At 37.3% G+C, this 15,766-nt stretch overlaps 3 protein-coding genes across 7 annotated transcripts in view; 1 reads left to right on the top strand and 2 right to left on the bottom strand.

Moving 5' to 3' along the window:
• The window catches only part of wtip (WT1 interacting protein), a 63,061-nt gene extending 60,936 nt beyond the window's left edge, over window positions 1-2,125 (bottom strand). The window contains exons 1-3 of the mRNA XM_062023559.1: window positions 2,108-2,125; window positions 1,727-1,803; window positions 226-1,582 (exon numbers count right to left, since the gene is read on the bottom strand). Coding sequence (XP_061879543.1) covers window positions 226-1,525 — 1,300 coding nt within the window. The 5' untranslated portion in view covers window positions 1,526-1,582; window positions 1,727-1,803; window positions 2,108-2,125. The remainder of the gene's footprint in view (window positions 1-225; window positions 1,583-1,726; window positions 1,804-2,107) is intronic.
• LOC133631411 (arylamine N-acetyltransferase, pineal gland isozyme NAT-10-like) overlaps window positions 1-15,766 on the top strand; it is a 61,813-nt gene that overhangs the window by 37,659 nt on the left and 8,388 nt on the right. Inside the window, exon 1 of one of the 3 annotated variants that reach the window (XM_062023629.1) lies at window positions 14,108-14,238. The exons of 1 other annotated variant lie outside the window; for it this stretch is intronic. The gene's annotated coding sequence lies outside the window, so the exon portion shown is untranslated. Of the gene's footprint in view, window positions 1-14,107; window positions 14,239-15,187; window positions 15,365-15,766 lie in introns of those variants that run through there. One more of the 3 variants, XM_062023622.1, reaches the window with a different exon arrangement.
• Window positions 10,608-15,000, bottom strand: sdr42e1 (short chain dehydrogenase/reductase family 42E, member 1). Of its 3 annotated transcripts, none has more exons than XM_062023604.1 (3): window positions 14,893-15,000; window positions 14,469-14,553; window positions 10,608-11,818 (listed from the first exon to the last, which is right to left on the bottom strand). In XM_062023604.1, the coding sequence occupies exons 2-3, from the start codon at window positions 14,528-14,530 to the stop codon at window positions 10,720-10,722; spliced, it is 1,161 nt and encodes a 386-aa protein (XP_061879588.1). In that variant the 5' UTR covers window positions 14,531-14,553; window positions 14,893-15,000; the 3' UTR covers window positions 10,608-10,719. The 3 variants fall into 3 exon arrangements, with proteins under 3 accessions (XP_061879588.1, XP_061879575.1, XP_061879581.1); XM_062023591.1 differs by lacking the exon at window positions 14,893-15,000 and adding an exon at window positions 14,822-14,888; XM_062023597.1 differs by lacking the exon at window positions 14,893-15,000 and adding an exon at window positions 14,800-14,880.

Raw genomic sequence — 15,766 nt, forward strand, 5'->3', positions numbered from 1 at the left:
GACACTAAGCATCAAGGGTTGGAATTGGGGGTTAAATCACCAAAAATGATTCTCGGGCGCGGCCACCGCTGCTGCTCACTGCTCCCCTCACCTCCCAGGGGGTGAACAAGGATGATGGGCCAAATGCAAAGGATAATTTCACCACACATGGTGTGTGTGTGTGACAATCATTGCTACTTTAAAACTTTTTAACTAAAACATAACATTTTGTGGTGTTTGGCCTACCAAAGTATTCCTTCTTCATGTGCATCTCCAGCTCCTTTTCCAGCTCCAAGGTGAGCGCCTCCAGCCGCCTCTCCGCCTGGCTCGGCGCACTCTCCCGGCTGGGGGTCACCTGGTAGGGCAGCTTGAACCTCTGCCCCGCCGAGGCCGTCTTGGAGAACGAGGAACCGGGGGCCATATCCAGGGCGTTCTCCTGGAGATGGAGGCGAGCGTGTATCCCGTTGGAGTCCCCGAGTTCCTGCATGAGGGGGTCGTCGGGTCCCGCCAGCATGGACGCCCTGGGCGAGGGCAGCTGCAGGTCCGGGTAGGCGCTCATAGACCCCCTGGAGCTGCGGGAGCTTCTGGAGCTGTGGCTGGAGATGCTGGAGCGCGGGCTGAGCACACAGTTGGCACCGGCCCCGGGTCTCCCGTCCTGGCTGCAGAAGCTGGACCTGGGGCTGACCATGAGCGGAGCAAAGTCATCCCTGGCCGCCGGCCCGTAGCGGGAGTCCGAGTAGCTGGACCTGGGGCTGGTGGTGAAGGAGTACTGGCTGGCCGTGCTGGACCTGGGACTGGCGTGTCTCTGGTCGTAGCCCATGCTGATGCCGCTGGTCCGGTTGCTGCTGGGCTTGCTGCAGCAGTCGCAGCTGTTGAGGCTGGTCCTGGGGCTGCAGGAGTGCTTGCTGGTGTCGCTGGCCGTGCTGGCGTAGCTGGACCTGGGGCTCAGCACGCCGGTGCCCTCGCAGTGGACCAGGCCGGTGTAGCGGTCCTGGCTGATGCTCGACCTGGGGCTGGCGTGCTTGCTCTGCTCCTGGGACGCCAGGCTGGAGGCGCCGTGCCTCCCGTCCATGCAGACGCTGTTGCACCTGTTGCCGGGCAGAGGCACCGGCTTGTGGAGGGCGTCGAAGGCGGAGCCGGTGCTGTACCGGTGCACCTCCAGCGAGTACCTCCGCTGGCGCTCCGAGGCGCCGGTGTAGCACGGGAGCGCCACCTCGGACTTGCAGCAGCCCTCCTCGCCGTAGCCCGCGTCCCTCTGCGGGGTGCAGAAGTCCACCGGCACGGTCCTGCCGCACTTGACCGGGCGCACCGGAGCCGCGGTGTAGACTTTATTCCCGGTGGTGAAGTTCTCCACGGTGTGGTGTTGCTGCCGGAGCACCGCGGCGCCGTTCATGGCGCCCCTGCCGCACTCCACCGCCGGCGGCGAGAAGTCCAAATCGCGGCCGAGCACCACGTCCCTCCGGGCGGCGTACATCGCGTCGTACAGCGAGAGCTCGTCCATCATTTGGCTGGCCCGGAGAGCCACATCTTGCTGGTAGTCTTCCATGTTTTTTTTTTTTTTTTGTAGTCCGGAAACAAGTTGCGAGCTAGCAAAGCGGACCCCCTAGCCGAGCACAAAAACACCGAGAAGAACGTAAACTAACGTCGACATCTTCAAGGAATTCTTCACAAAAACAAAAAAAAACTCTTAAACGCGACGTTTTGTCAACTTCGGGTTTTTTTTCTTGTTAAGTTGAAAGGTCCTTACAGTCAATGGCGCGCTGCGCGGAGGAATTTCACCTCACTTTGGAGTTCGACGTTTCCCGTCTCGGCGACAAAGTGCACCTGTAAATGTAAAAAAAAAAGAAAAAATAATTATTTAAAAAAATACGAGTTTGTGAGAGATGGGGAAAGGAGAGTTAAAACGGTGGTTTTCCAGCGGCGGTGGTAGAGGGACTCGTTCGCGGTGAAGGAATGCGGGGGATGGAGACAGGGTGCGCTTCGCCCCTGTGGAATGTGGTTAATGCTGCAAAGAAACAATGATTGCCACCAACTCAGCAAGGGGCTGCCGACCCTCCAAACACTAGACTTCACTCAGAAAAGATGTTTGCATTCATCAGGACACACCAAATAACATCAACGCCTTCACCTGGTCCGACGCCCTGTCTGCACTGGCTGAAGAGGTGCAAATATGCATGCAAGGAAATAAAAAGATTTAAAAAAAAACACAAACTCAGCAGCTTTTGTGCATTGTGGTCCTCTGTGTTTTTATTAAATTTGTATTTCTATTCATTGTTTTAATTGGTTTTACCCTTTAAAATCGCCTTTAATCATATTTATTTTTATATTGGTTTTATATTTTTTAATTTTGTTTTTATTCAGTCATTGGTGGAGCTAAGGATAGTATTTGAATCTTGTTTCTAATATTTTTGTGCAGCACATTGGAAACATTTTTGTTGTTTAAATGTGCTACATAAATAAAGTGGATTGGATTGGATTGAACGTAAACAGATATTTGTGTAACTGAATTTTTAGCGTTTGAATTCTTTATTTTCTTCTTTTTTTTACATCAAATTGTGCTGACAATTTTATCATTTGTGTTTAAAAATTCTGTTTGGCAACATTTTTAGATTCAGTGTGTAGAAATTCAGTGTACAAAAAAAAATCCAGTGCAGAAACATTTTTGTAAAAATGTGTTGCAGGGAAATTCAATGTATACAAAAATCAGTGTAAAATATTTCAGTGTATAAAAATTCAGTGCAAATATTCAAGAGCCACTTTTGGTGAATTAAGACTGAAGCACCTCATTGACTGGTTCTGAAGCAGGATTGATTGCTTCAATCTTAATTTCCCGGAACTGAATTTTTATACAATGATTTTTTTTACAGTGAATTTTTACACACTGAATTTTAAACATTGTATTTAAAAAAAAACTTAAATTTTTGCTCACATTTTTTACAATGAAATTGTCAGCATAATTTGATAACTTTTTTACATTGAATTTTAATACTATGATTTTTTTAAACTGAATTTTTAATACAAGGATTTTTTTTTACACACTGAAATTTAAAACACTGTATTTTAACAAACTGCATTTTCTAAACACACCTTTTTATTCAATGAAATTGTCAGCATAATTGGACATTTTTTACACTGAATTTTTATATAAAAATTTTTTTTACAGTGAAAGTTTACACACTGAATTTTAAACACTGTATTTAAATTTTTATTTTTATTTTTTTGCTCACACATTTTTTTTATTCACAAACACACCTTTTTATTCAATGAAATTGTCAGCATAATTTGAAATTTTTTACACTGAATTTTTATACAATTTTTTTTTTACAGTGAAATTTTACACACTGAATTTTAAACACTGTATTTAAATTTATTTGTATTTTTTTCTCACACATTTTTTTATACAATTAAATTGTCAGCGTAATTTGATAACTTTTTACACTGAATTTTAAAATTATGTTTTTTTTTACACTGAATTTGTATACAATGATTTTTTTTACACACTGAAATTTAAAACATTGTATTTTCACAAACTGCTTTTTCTAAACACACATTTTTATTCAATGAAATTGTCAGCATGATTTGACAATTTTTTTTACCCTGAATTTTTATACAATGATTTTTTTACAGTTAATTTTTACACACTGAATTATAAACACTGTATTTTTTTTTAAAAAAACTTAATTTTTTGCTCACACATTTTTATTCAATTAACTTGTCAGCATAATTTGATAACTTTTTACACTGAATTTTTAAATGTTTTTTTTTACACACTGAAATTAAAAACACTGTATTTTAACAAACTGAATTTTGTAAATGCACACATTTTTATTCAATGTAATTGTCAGCATAATTTGACAACATTTTTTACATAGGATTTCAAACACTATTAAAAAAAATAATAATTTTTTGCTCACACATTTTTATTCAATGAAATTGTCAGCATAATTTGATAAACTTTTTACACTGAATTATTATTCTATGATTTTTTTACACAGAATTTTTATACATTTTTTTTTACACTGAAATTTAAAACATTTTATTTTAACAAACTGCATTTTCTAAACACACATTTTTATTCGATGAAATTGTCAGCATAATTTGACATTTTTTTACACTGAACTTTTATACAATTATTTTCTTACAGTGAATTTTTACACACTGAATTTTAAACACTATTTTTTTTTAACTTAATTTTTTTGCTCACGCATTTTTATTCATTGATATTGTCAGTATAATTTGATAACTTTTTTACACTGAATTTTAATACTATGATTTTTTTACACTGAATTTTTATAAGATTTTTTTTACACACTGAAGTTTAAAACACTGTATTTTAAAAAACTTAATTTTCTAAACACACACATTTTTATTTAATTAAATTGTCAGTTGACACTTTTTTTTTTACAGTGGATTTTTATACAATAATTTTTTTACAGTGAATTTTTATACACCGAATTTTAAACACTGTATTTAAAAAAACTTAATTTTTTTGCTCACACATTTTTATTCCATAAAATTGTCAGCATAATCTAATAACTTTGTACACTGAATTTTAATACAATGTTTTTTTACACTGAATATTTATTAAAAAAAAAAATGTTCCCACCTAAATTTAAAACACCGTATTATAACAAACTGAATTTTCAAAAATAAACATTTTCATTGGAATAGTCAAATTTTTCACACTGAATTTTTATACAATGAATTTAAAACTGTATTTTGACAAACTGATTTCTTAAACACACACTTTTGCTCAACACAGGTATTCAATTAAATTGCAGCATAATTTGATGTAAAAAAAAAAGTTTTTTCTGTCAAAATATTCAGTTTCATTACTTCAGTGTCTAATAAAGCTTTTGTAATAAACACACAAATTAACCGCCACAGTAGGGCTGAATAAAAACACTTTTAAATTTGTCTGAATTCAGAGAATTAAAAAAAAAAGGTTGAAAAAAGATTACTATTAAGAAATGGAGAGAGAATAAATCACATTTCCTTAAATCATTTTTAATTTAAGGTCAATTGTTCACAGTTCAGTACAGGAATAACAAGTGAATGGTTTGAAAACAAGATTGTAAATAACAACAAAGTGTGTAAACAGGTAAATGTCTCTGCTGTGTGTACCAGAAGGGAACTAATGACAGACACAACTGGACTTTTTGGCATAGCATACATGAAGGTTCCCAAAAAATTAGCGTGATAAGACACACAAGTGTTTGGCAGATTTACTGTATGTACAGTAAATGCTCAAATCAACACCTCTACTGAATTAACCGGTGTGTTCAACAAAATAACCAAAGTAGCGTTGGGTCAAACAACACTGGCATGAACAGCTGTGGCTGGAGGCAACCTACAGTTTTTCAAATGAGCTGCATTTCAAGTGTCAAGCTGCATCCATAACTCTGCATCTACTTCCAATGTGTTTGTTTACCACAAACACATCAGCGCTATAAAAGCTGACGGAGCAGTTTGCTCTCTACGACATCAGCACAAAAATACATACTTTTATGTTTTAGAAAAGGCTTATTGAAGTAAAATTACTCAAACGGGGAACAATAACCTATTACCTGTCTGGAATGGACTTATGCTGTCTTTAATTGAAGTGGAGTGGTTATTGTTTTTATGGCGACACCTTGTGGCAACAATAATTAATTGTGTGAAGATCATGACAGTGAGTGATGCGGACACGTTTGTTACTGGATGCTTTCTAACACATGTGCCTAGTAGACTTTGTATGTGTAAGTAATATGCAACTTGATACTTGTTTATAGTGATACATGTTTTATACTATATTGTTCAGTTAAGGACACTTATTACGAATGTCTAGCTCAGTGCTCCCCAAACTACGGCCAGCGGGCCAGATACAGCCCACCAGCGTCCAAAATCCAGCCCGCGGGTGGTCCAGAGTAAAAAAAAAATACAAAAAAAATATATATATATAGAGAGATTTTTTTTTAAATGATAATTGTTTTAATCTATCTCAAGGGTCCTCAAACTATGGCTCGCGGGTCAGACACGGCCCGCCAGCGTCCAAAATCCGGCCCACGGGTAGTCTAGCATACAAAAAATAAATAAATAAAAAATTGAAATAATTTTTTTAATCCAGACATATATATATATATATATATATATATATATATATATATAATTTATCATTATTATAAAAAAATAAAAAAAATGTTTCTTTTAAATGCCTCTGCGCATGCGCATAGCATAGATCCAACGAATCGATGACTAAATTAATCGCCAACTATTTTTATAATCGATTTTAATCGATTAGTTGTTGCAGCCCTAATATATATATATATATATATATATATATATATATATATATATATATATATATATATATATATATATATATATATATATATATATATATACACACACACACACACACACACACACATATACATATATGTATATATTAGGGCTGCAACTAACGATTAATTTGATAATCGATTAATCTGTCGATTATTACTTCGATTAGTCGATTAATAATCGGATAAAAGAGACAAACTACATTTCTATCCTATCCAGTATTTTATTGAGAAAAAAAAACAGCATACTGGCACCATACTTATTTTGATTATTGTTTCTCAGCTGTTTGTAAATGTTGCAGTTTATAAATAAAGGTTTAGTAAAAATAATTAAAATTAAAAAAAAAATTGTTTTTTTTTTATTTAAAAAAAAAACAAAAAAAACTCTGCGCATGCGCATAGCATAGATCCAACGAATCGATGACTAACTATTTTAAAAATGTATTTTAATCGATTAGTTGTTGCAGCCCTAATATATATATATATATATATATATATATATATATATATATATATATATATATATATATATATATATATATATATATATATATATATATATATATATATATATATATGTATACACACACACATATATATGTATAGCCCGGCCCCTGGCCAAATTTCTTTAACCCAATGCGGCCCCCGGGTCAAAAAGTTTGGGGACCCCTGGTCTAGCTTGTGTGCTATTGGGTGCTGAGCTGTTGTGTACTGCGAGCTCCTAGTAGCCTTCCGTGTCTACCTCTTGTAAATGACTTCAATAAAATAGAAGAAAATCCTAACCTTGTGTTTATTGGACAACATTGAGATGTTAACTGCAAAGTAAACAGGACTGCATGTATTAGAGATTTTAGGTATAATAATTTTTGCGGATATCGGACCGATATAATACCATTCTGGGCATCTGTAATTACAACATTGGTTCTGTCGCTGCCGTGTTGTGCAATGTACTTGTTAATACACACCATGTTGTCAAATAGAGCTATGTTCCTTTTCACTATCTCATGCACTCCAAATCATAATTAAAGATGAAAAGATGCAGTTGTTGTATACCAGGGGTGTCAAACTCATTTTAGCTCAGGGGCCGCATGGAGGAAAATCTGTGCACACGCGGGCCGGACTATTAAAATCATGGCATTAAAACTAAAAAATAAAGACAACTTCAGATTGTTTTCTTTGTCTTACTTTGGCCAAAAATAGAACAAACACATTCTGAAAATATTACAATAAAAATATAGAAAAAAAATACCGGCAGCGGTAAAGTTTCAATCCATGAAGGAAAGAAGAAAGTGAATGAATATTTATAACTGAATACATTTACATATGCATAAAAATGTGTTTTCTTTTGTATTTAAAAAAAAAAAAAGAATTAAGTAACGTTTATGAAAACCTTTTTCCAAAACACAACATAGAATGTGAGATATAACAGGATAATGCATACATTTATCATTTGTTTTCAAAACGGTTACAAAAAAGTGAGACCCCAAACATTTACTGTGGGACCCCATTTCTATGACTAGAAGGGGGACCCCATTTTGAAAGTTCCTAGCACTAACACTGATGGAGTATTGGTGAATGCAAAACAGCAGCAGGCGGCTGTGGCCTGCGGGCCGCTTCTAATACTAATCAAATTTCATCCCGGGGGCCCTAGATAATGTATTCCTTGACTTTGACACCCCTGATGTATACAGTACGAGTTTTCACTGACAGCCCCGCCCCCTGAGCAGTGTAGGTAAATAAATGCCACAGCTAGTCACAGTATACAGACTACTGAATATAGAAAAATGTTTCTTTAAGGTAGAAAAATATACATTAGTATGAAATAAGAAATTTTTGGAATGCCAATGAAGTTGAGTTGTAAACATTGCAAAAAAAAATTGTGCACAATAACTTCCCCATTTAAAAAATGCACCGTTAATATTTCCAGATATCCAATCGGGCATGTACAGTCATTTTCCTCAGAATACAATCTTTTTAAGCTTTTGGTACGTTCATTTGCAGCGATGTTCCGATTGGGGTTTTATGCGGTCGATTCCAAAGTAAAATTGGCGCATACCAATACCAACAGTTAAACCCTATTTTGGTTTTTGCCCTCAAAGTCCAGGGAATTAGTGCAAGTTTGTAAACATGACCATAAACAAACAAAGAAACAATATTTTTTAAAATGTAAATATTGACCCAATCAGTCCAGTATCAATCATACACTAAAACTACCCTTGGTAGCAATACTACCAATTTATGGATCGATCTACCCTCCTTTTACATGTCGTGTACTGTGACAATACTAATAGTATATATAGTTATTAACATATATATAGTTATTAATATATAATATATATATATATATATAATATATATATATATATATATATATATATATATATATATATATATATATATATATATATATATATATATATATATATATATACTGTACATATAGTTAGTATATACCTATTAATATATACTTATTAATTTCCTGTTAATATCTGCTTACTTTATGTTGTAACGCTGTGCTACTACACTTCATAAACTTTACTTAGAGCTTATTTCTTGGTGTTGTTTAAAGCTAGCTTTGTGGTTAGGTTATCTATTAGCATACCTGTTCCTTACTCGCTCTTGGCGAGTAACATGTTTAACCTTGTCCTCCAGTGATAATGCTACATCACTAAGAAATGCAGTGTATTTGCCATAATGGCGGTGATGATTATTAGCTTAGAGGAGCGTCTCCACACTGTGTATAGAGACAATCAATACACAAACCCCGAAACCAGTGAAGTTGGCACGTTGTGTAAATGGTAAATAAAAACAGAACAATGATTTGCAAATTCTTTTTCAACGTATATTCAATTGAATAGACTGCAAAGACAAGATATTTAATGTTGGAGCTGGAAAACTTAGTTATTTTTAGCAAATATTAGCTCATTAGGAATTTGATGCCTGCAACATGTCTCAAAAAAGCTGGCACAAGTGGCAAAAAAGACTGAGAAAGTTGAGGAATGCTCATCAAACACTTATTTGGAACATCCCACCGGTGAACAGGCTAATTGGGAACAGGTGGGTGCCATGATTGGGTATAAAAGCAGCTTCCGTGAAATGCTCAGTCATTCACAAACAAGGATGGGGCGAGGGTCACCACTTTGTGAACAAATGCGTGGGCAAATTGTCGAACAGTTTAAGAACAACATTTCTCAAAGAGCTATTGCAATGAATTTAGGGATTTTACCATCTACGGTCCATAATATCATCAAAAGGTTCGGAGAATCTGGAGAAATCACTGCATGTAACATTGAATGCCCATGGCCTTCGATCCTTCAGGCGGTACTGCATCAAAAAGCGACATCTGTATGTAAAGGATATCACCACATGGGCTCGGGAACACTTCAGAAAACCACTGTCAGTAATTACAGTTTGTCGCTACATCTGTAAGTGCAAGTTAAAACTCTATGCAAAGCGAAACCCGTTTATCAACAACACCCAGAAACGTCGCCGGCTTCGCTGGGCCCGAGCTCATCTAAGATGGACTGATGCAAAGTGGAAAAGCGTTCTGTGGTCTGACGAGTCCACATTTCAAATTGTTTTTGGAAACTGTGGACGTTGTGTCTTCCGTAACAAAGAGGAAAAGAACCATCCAGATTGTTATAGGCGCAAAGTTAAAAAGCCAGCATCTGTGATGGTATGGGGGTGTATTAGTGCCCAAGGCATGGGTAACTTACACATCTGTGAAAGCACCATTAATGCTGAAAGGTACATATAGTTTTTGGAGCAACATATGTTGCCATCCAAGCAACGTTATCATGGACGCCCCTGCTTATTTCAGCAAGACAATGCCAAGCCACGTGTTACAACAGCGTGGCTTCATAGTAAAAGTGTGCGGGTACTAGACTGGCCTGCCTGTAGTCCAGACCTGTCTCCCATTGAAAATGTGTGGCGCAATATGAAGCCTAAAATACCACAACGGAGACCCCGGACTGTTGAACAACTTAAGCTGTACATCAAGCAAGAATGGGAAAGAATTCCACCTGAAAAGCTTAAAAAATTGGTCTCCTCAGTTCCCAAACGTTTACTGAGTGTTGTTAAAAGGAAAGGCCATGTAACACAGTGGTAAAAATTCCCCTGTGCCAACTTTTTGCAATGTGTAGCTGCCATTAAATTCTAAGTTAATGATTATTTGCAAAAAAAATGTTAGTTTCTCAGTTCGAACATTAAATATTTTGTCTTTGCAGTCTATTCAATTGAATATAAGCTGAAAAGGATTTGCAGATCATTGTATTCTATTTTTATTTACGATTTACACAACATGCCAACTTCACTGGTTTTGGGGTTTGTATATATATATCATTATCTCAGAAGGCTGCATTATAGGTTTTGGGCCATATTGCCCATCCCTACATACAGTATTGTTATTAGTATGATGCCATCAGCTGCCAACAAGTGGTAGAAAAGAGAGCAGTGCAGCCGTAAAGGCAGCAGCCAACAGAAGGTTAACCACGAGTCGACTGAAAGCGAAGCCTTGGCGTTTTCTCCCATGGCCTCTGCTCCGGAACCACTCGACCACCTCATCCAGGGTTTGCTCCTCGGGACGGTAACCCAGCTGCGCCTTGGCTTTGGCCATGCTGAAGTAGTGGGTCACGCCCGTTTTGTACACCTCAGTGCGCGTCAGCAGCGGCTGGAAGTCGTACCACGGTCCCACCAGGTGGTGGATCATCTCGGTGAGGAAGGCGAAGAAGTAAACGAGTCCCACGGGAAGGCGCAGGGCGGGGAACGGGTAGCCCAGGCCTTCCACCAGAGGCCTGAAGAACTCAAAGTTGTTGACGGGCTGGCCGTCTGAGATGAAGTAGGCCTGGCCCGCCGAGCGATGCTGCCTGGCGGCGGTCAAGGCGTCCGCAGCCAACACGTGCGCCGACACCAGGTTGTCCACGTGCACGAACTCCACCAGGCTGCTCGGGCTCCCGTAAACAAACCTAAACACGCCTTTCTCGATGTAGCTTACAATCCTGGGGAGATGTCTCTGCTCTCCGGGCCCGTAGATTCCTGCCGGGCGTAGGGCGCACGTCCTCAGCACCCCGGAGCCGTCCTTCAGCGAGACCCCGTTCGAGTCCATCACGGCCATCTCGGCGAGGGCCTTGGTTCGGGAATAGTGGTCCGGGTGGAGATGGAGCGGCAGGTAAGGGAGGCCCTCGTTCCCGTTCCGTATCTCCTGACCCCCAAAGACCACATTGAAGGTGCTGGTGTACACCAGTCTGGGTACACCGCGCTCCAAACAGGCCTTGATGACGTTCTGGGTGCCTCCGACGTTCACAGCCTCGATCAGGTCTCGGTTCAGCTGCTCTCTGCCGGACATGCCGTAGGAGGCGACGTGGAACACGCAGTCCACACCGGCGACGGCGCGTCCGACCTGCGCGTAGCTCCGTATATCCCCTTCCAGGAACACCATTCCTTCCGGGACCTTTTGCCTGGGAGGGGTGACGTCGAACAGGATGACTTGGGCTCCTGTTTTGTGCAGGCGGGTTGCAAGGCTGCAGGTATTCAAAATGGGCACACATCAGGAGTGGGTAAACCACAGGTGTCCAAAGTGCGGCCCGAAAAACATTATTGAAAAAAACATTAAAAAAGTGAAATAAAAGAGCAGACAGGTGAAATATAACGAGAAAAAGTGGCAATGTTGACTCTGATAACACAAAGCTGCCATGCAGGTGTTTTTTTCTTCAAAACTGTCACAATAATCAATCAAATTAAATGTTGTTATGCATTATTGACCTATTCAAGGCTCCAATTACTTTACATCAAATATTCCACTTAGACATATTTTTGGAGGAAAGTATTGCATGTTTTGTGTGTTTGCCATATAAAAAACAAGTGTTCTTGGACAAAAAGGGCATAAAACATACAAAAAAAACATGAAAAAAATCTGTCCCTGATCTAAAGACGTATGCGTTGAAAGTAGAAAACGTATGACTTATTTTTTACACTTTTACAAGTGTGGCCCCTTTGGATACTTAGTGGAATTTAACAAAAATAACAATGAATCAAAATCAATGTGAAGATTTTTTTGTGGATTTTTTTTTTTTAATAATAATAAAATATAATCAACAATGTTATGAATTATTGATCTATTCTGGTCTCCAATTACTTCACATAAAATATTCCATAATTGGGGAACAAAGGGGATACTTTATTGTTTTGCCATATAAAAAAAACAATGTTTTCTTTGACAAAAAGGTCATGAAAGAAACACATAAATACGCATATATATATATACACACATATATATACACAAACATATATATACACATACATATATGCACACACTTACATATATACACATATACATACATATATATATACACACACACACACACACACACACACACACACACACACACACACACACACACACACACACTACATATATATATACACATACACATACATATATATACATACATATATATACACATATACATATATACATACATACATATATACACATACATATATATATATATATGTATAGATGTATGCATGTATACATATTTACATATATATGTATACATGTATACATATATACTGTACATGTATACATATATATATATATATATATATTTAGATAGACATATTTTTACATATACATTTAGATATACATATTTTACATATACATATATATATTTACATATGCATACAAAAATACATACATATATATATATATATATTTACATATACATACATATATATTTACACATACATACATACATATATCTTTACATATACATACATACATACATACATATAAACATATATACATATATATATATATATATATATTAGGGATGTCCGATAATGGCTTTTTGCCGATATCCGATATTTCGACATTGTCCAACTCTTTGATTACCGATACCGATATCAACCGATACCGATACTGATATATACAGTTGTGGGATTAACACATTATTATGCCTAATTTGGACAACCAGGTATGGTGAAGATAAGGTCCTTTTTTTTTTAAATTAATAAAATAAAATAAGATAAATAAATTAAAAACATTTTCTTGAATAAAAAAGAAAGTAAAACAATATAAAATCAGTTACATAGAAACTAGTAATTAATGAAAATTAGTAAAATTAACTGTTAAAGGTTAGTACTATTAGTGGACCAGCAGCACGCACAATCATGTGTGCTTACGGACTGTATCCCTTGCAGACTGTATTGATATATAATGTAGGAACCACAATATTAATAACAGAAGGAAACAACCCTTTTGTGTGAATGAGTCAGGGAGGTTTTTTGGGTTGGTGCACTAATTGTAAGTGTATCTTGTGTTTTTTATGTTGATTTAATTTAAAAAAAAAACAAAAAAAAACACGATACCGATAAAAAAAAACACGATACAGATAATTTCCGATATTACATTTTAAAGCATTTATCGGCCGATAATATCGGCCGGCTGATATTATCGGACATCTCTAATATATATATGTATATATATGTATATATATATATATATATATATATATATATATATATATATATATATATATATATATATATATATATATATATATATATATATATCCTCAGAACCAAACTTGAGGGGTACCCTAAAGGTTAAAAAAAACATCTATATATAGTAGTGGTTTTGAATGGGTTCGATCCTGCGCTCGGGATCTTTCTGTGTGGAGTTTGAATGTTCTCCCCATGACTGTGTGGGTTCCCTCCGGGTACTCCGGCTTCCTCCCACCTCCAAAGACATGCACCTAGGGATAGGTTGATTGGCAACACTAAATTGGCCCTAGTGTGTGAATGTGAGTGTGAATGTTGTCTGTCTATCTGTGTTGGCCCTGTGATAAGGTGGCGACTTGTCCAGGGTGTACACCACCTTCCGCCTGAATGCAGCTGAGATAGGCTCCAGCACCCCCCGCGACCCCAAAAGGGACAAGCGGTAGGAAATGGATGGATGGGTTTTGAAAATGAAAAATATCCTTCGTGGATATATGGGGTAAACATGTGTTGCGATGACGCCACCTTGTGTTGAGAACGGGCATAACAAGCCGGTCACTACGACTACAGGTTGCTTTCCTCAAAAACTAACCAACATAAAAACTACAATCGGGTTTGATACAATCGCTACATTACGAAAAAGACACATATTTGCCTTGTAAGATAACTTACCGATAACCGAAATATCCACACCCTCCTGTTATGAGGTATGTTTCTGTGCGCGCAGCTTCCATTTCAGGCGGCGAATCTTATAAATCTGAAAAATAAGAGTAAACACCTGTCAGACAATGTTAAGGATTGTGTAACAAAAACATGTATGAAGTCGTTAGGATTGACAAACTGCTAACAAACCACGATTCTATTTTGTTTGCGTAAATCGCTATTGAGCATACCCCGTCTCAATCTAACAACGCCACGGTGTAAGGATAAAAAATAACACTATACTACACTACAGTGAGCAGTACACTCACAATGGACGCGGTAAAACGAGATAAATGTTTACATTTGATTAACTTATTTCTCACAGGCTGTGGAGAGTTTGTTAGATGGATCCTTTGGCCGGTCTCTACGTTGTGTATTGGCGTAGTATACGTACAAAAATGGCGGCGGTCCGAATTCGTCAAACTAAACCCAGCGAGAGAGCAGGTTGACCGGAAGTAGTTGAAAACTGTTAAGTTAAAGTTGCCAACTCGCTTCATTTGAACGCTACTTTGCTTTTAGTGGCGCTTTATTTCGAAAAGTAAAAGCAGATATGGTATTTTGAGTGAAACTAACTTGATAGCTCGACGAACACTTCCGGGTGACTTTTGCAATAAAAAAGTAGTGTAAAATATTTTTAAAAATACATTCGCATCATTACTAAACATATAACACATACCATTTCAAACTGAATGAGGAATAAAAAAAATTAAATTATATTTCTACTTTTAGTTGTTTTACTTCCTCGTGTGACAAGTTACGCCCTCAAATCTGAACTGCGTTGTAAGCGTGTAAGTCCAAACCTCCAAACATCACATCAGCAATAAAGTGCACATCTATAAAGTACACTTCGCCGTTGTTGTAGTCAGGTAAGAATTCTTTGTTGTTATTTTTTATCCTGTAAATTCAGTTCAACGTTGTTTTAGTAGAGTTGCACTAAGTTTCACCATGAATTGATTTACGTGGACCCCGACTTAAACCAGTTGAAAAACTTATTCGGGTGTTACCATTTAGTGGTCAATTGTACGGAGTATGTACTGAACTGTACAATCTACTAATAAAAGTTTAAATCAATCAATCAATCAAATTCAGACTACTACCCGACTAAATGCTGATTCTGGCAGATTGAACAGAGGAACAATTTGGGGATTTCGTTAGGCATATTTGTTCTGTCAGTTTTGCAGGCAATATTGTTATAAAAAAAAAGGATTTGTTAAAAAACTGGCAATTTAATCTATAGAAACTGGCCAGAATATGAGTTTAGATCATCA

Source organism: Entelurus aequoreus, linkage group LG02 (genome assembly GCF_033978785.1).
Source record: "Entelurus aequoreus isolate RoL-2023_Sb linkage group LG02, RoL_Eaeq_v1.1, whole genome shotgun sequence".
NCBI classification, from domain to species: Eukaryota; Metazoa; Chordata; class Actinopteri; order Syngnathiformes; family Syngnathidae; genus Entelurus; species Entelurus aequoreus.

What these genes read in the sequence shown, in the direction of transcription:
- sdr42e1 (XM_062023604.1), bottom strand. Translation starts at nt 14,530, where the DNA reads ATGGAAGCTGCGCGCACAGAAACATACCTCATAACAGGAGGGTGTGGA. An exon ending in TGTGGATATTTCGGTTATCG is followed by an intron (nt 11,819 to 14,468) that starts GTAAGTTATCTT and finishes GAATACCTGCAG; the next exon opens with CCTTGCAACCCGCCTGCACA.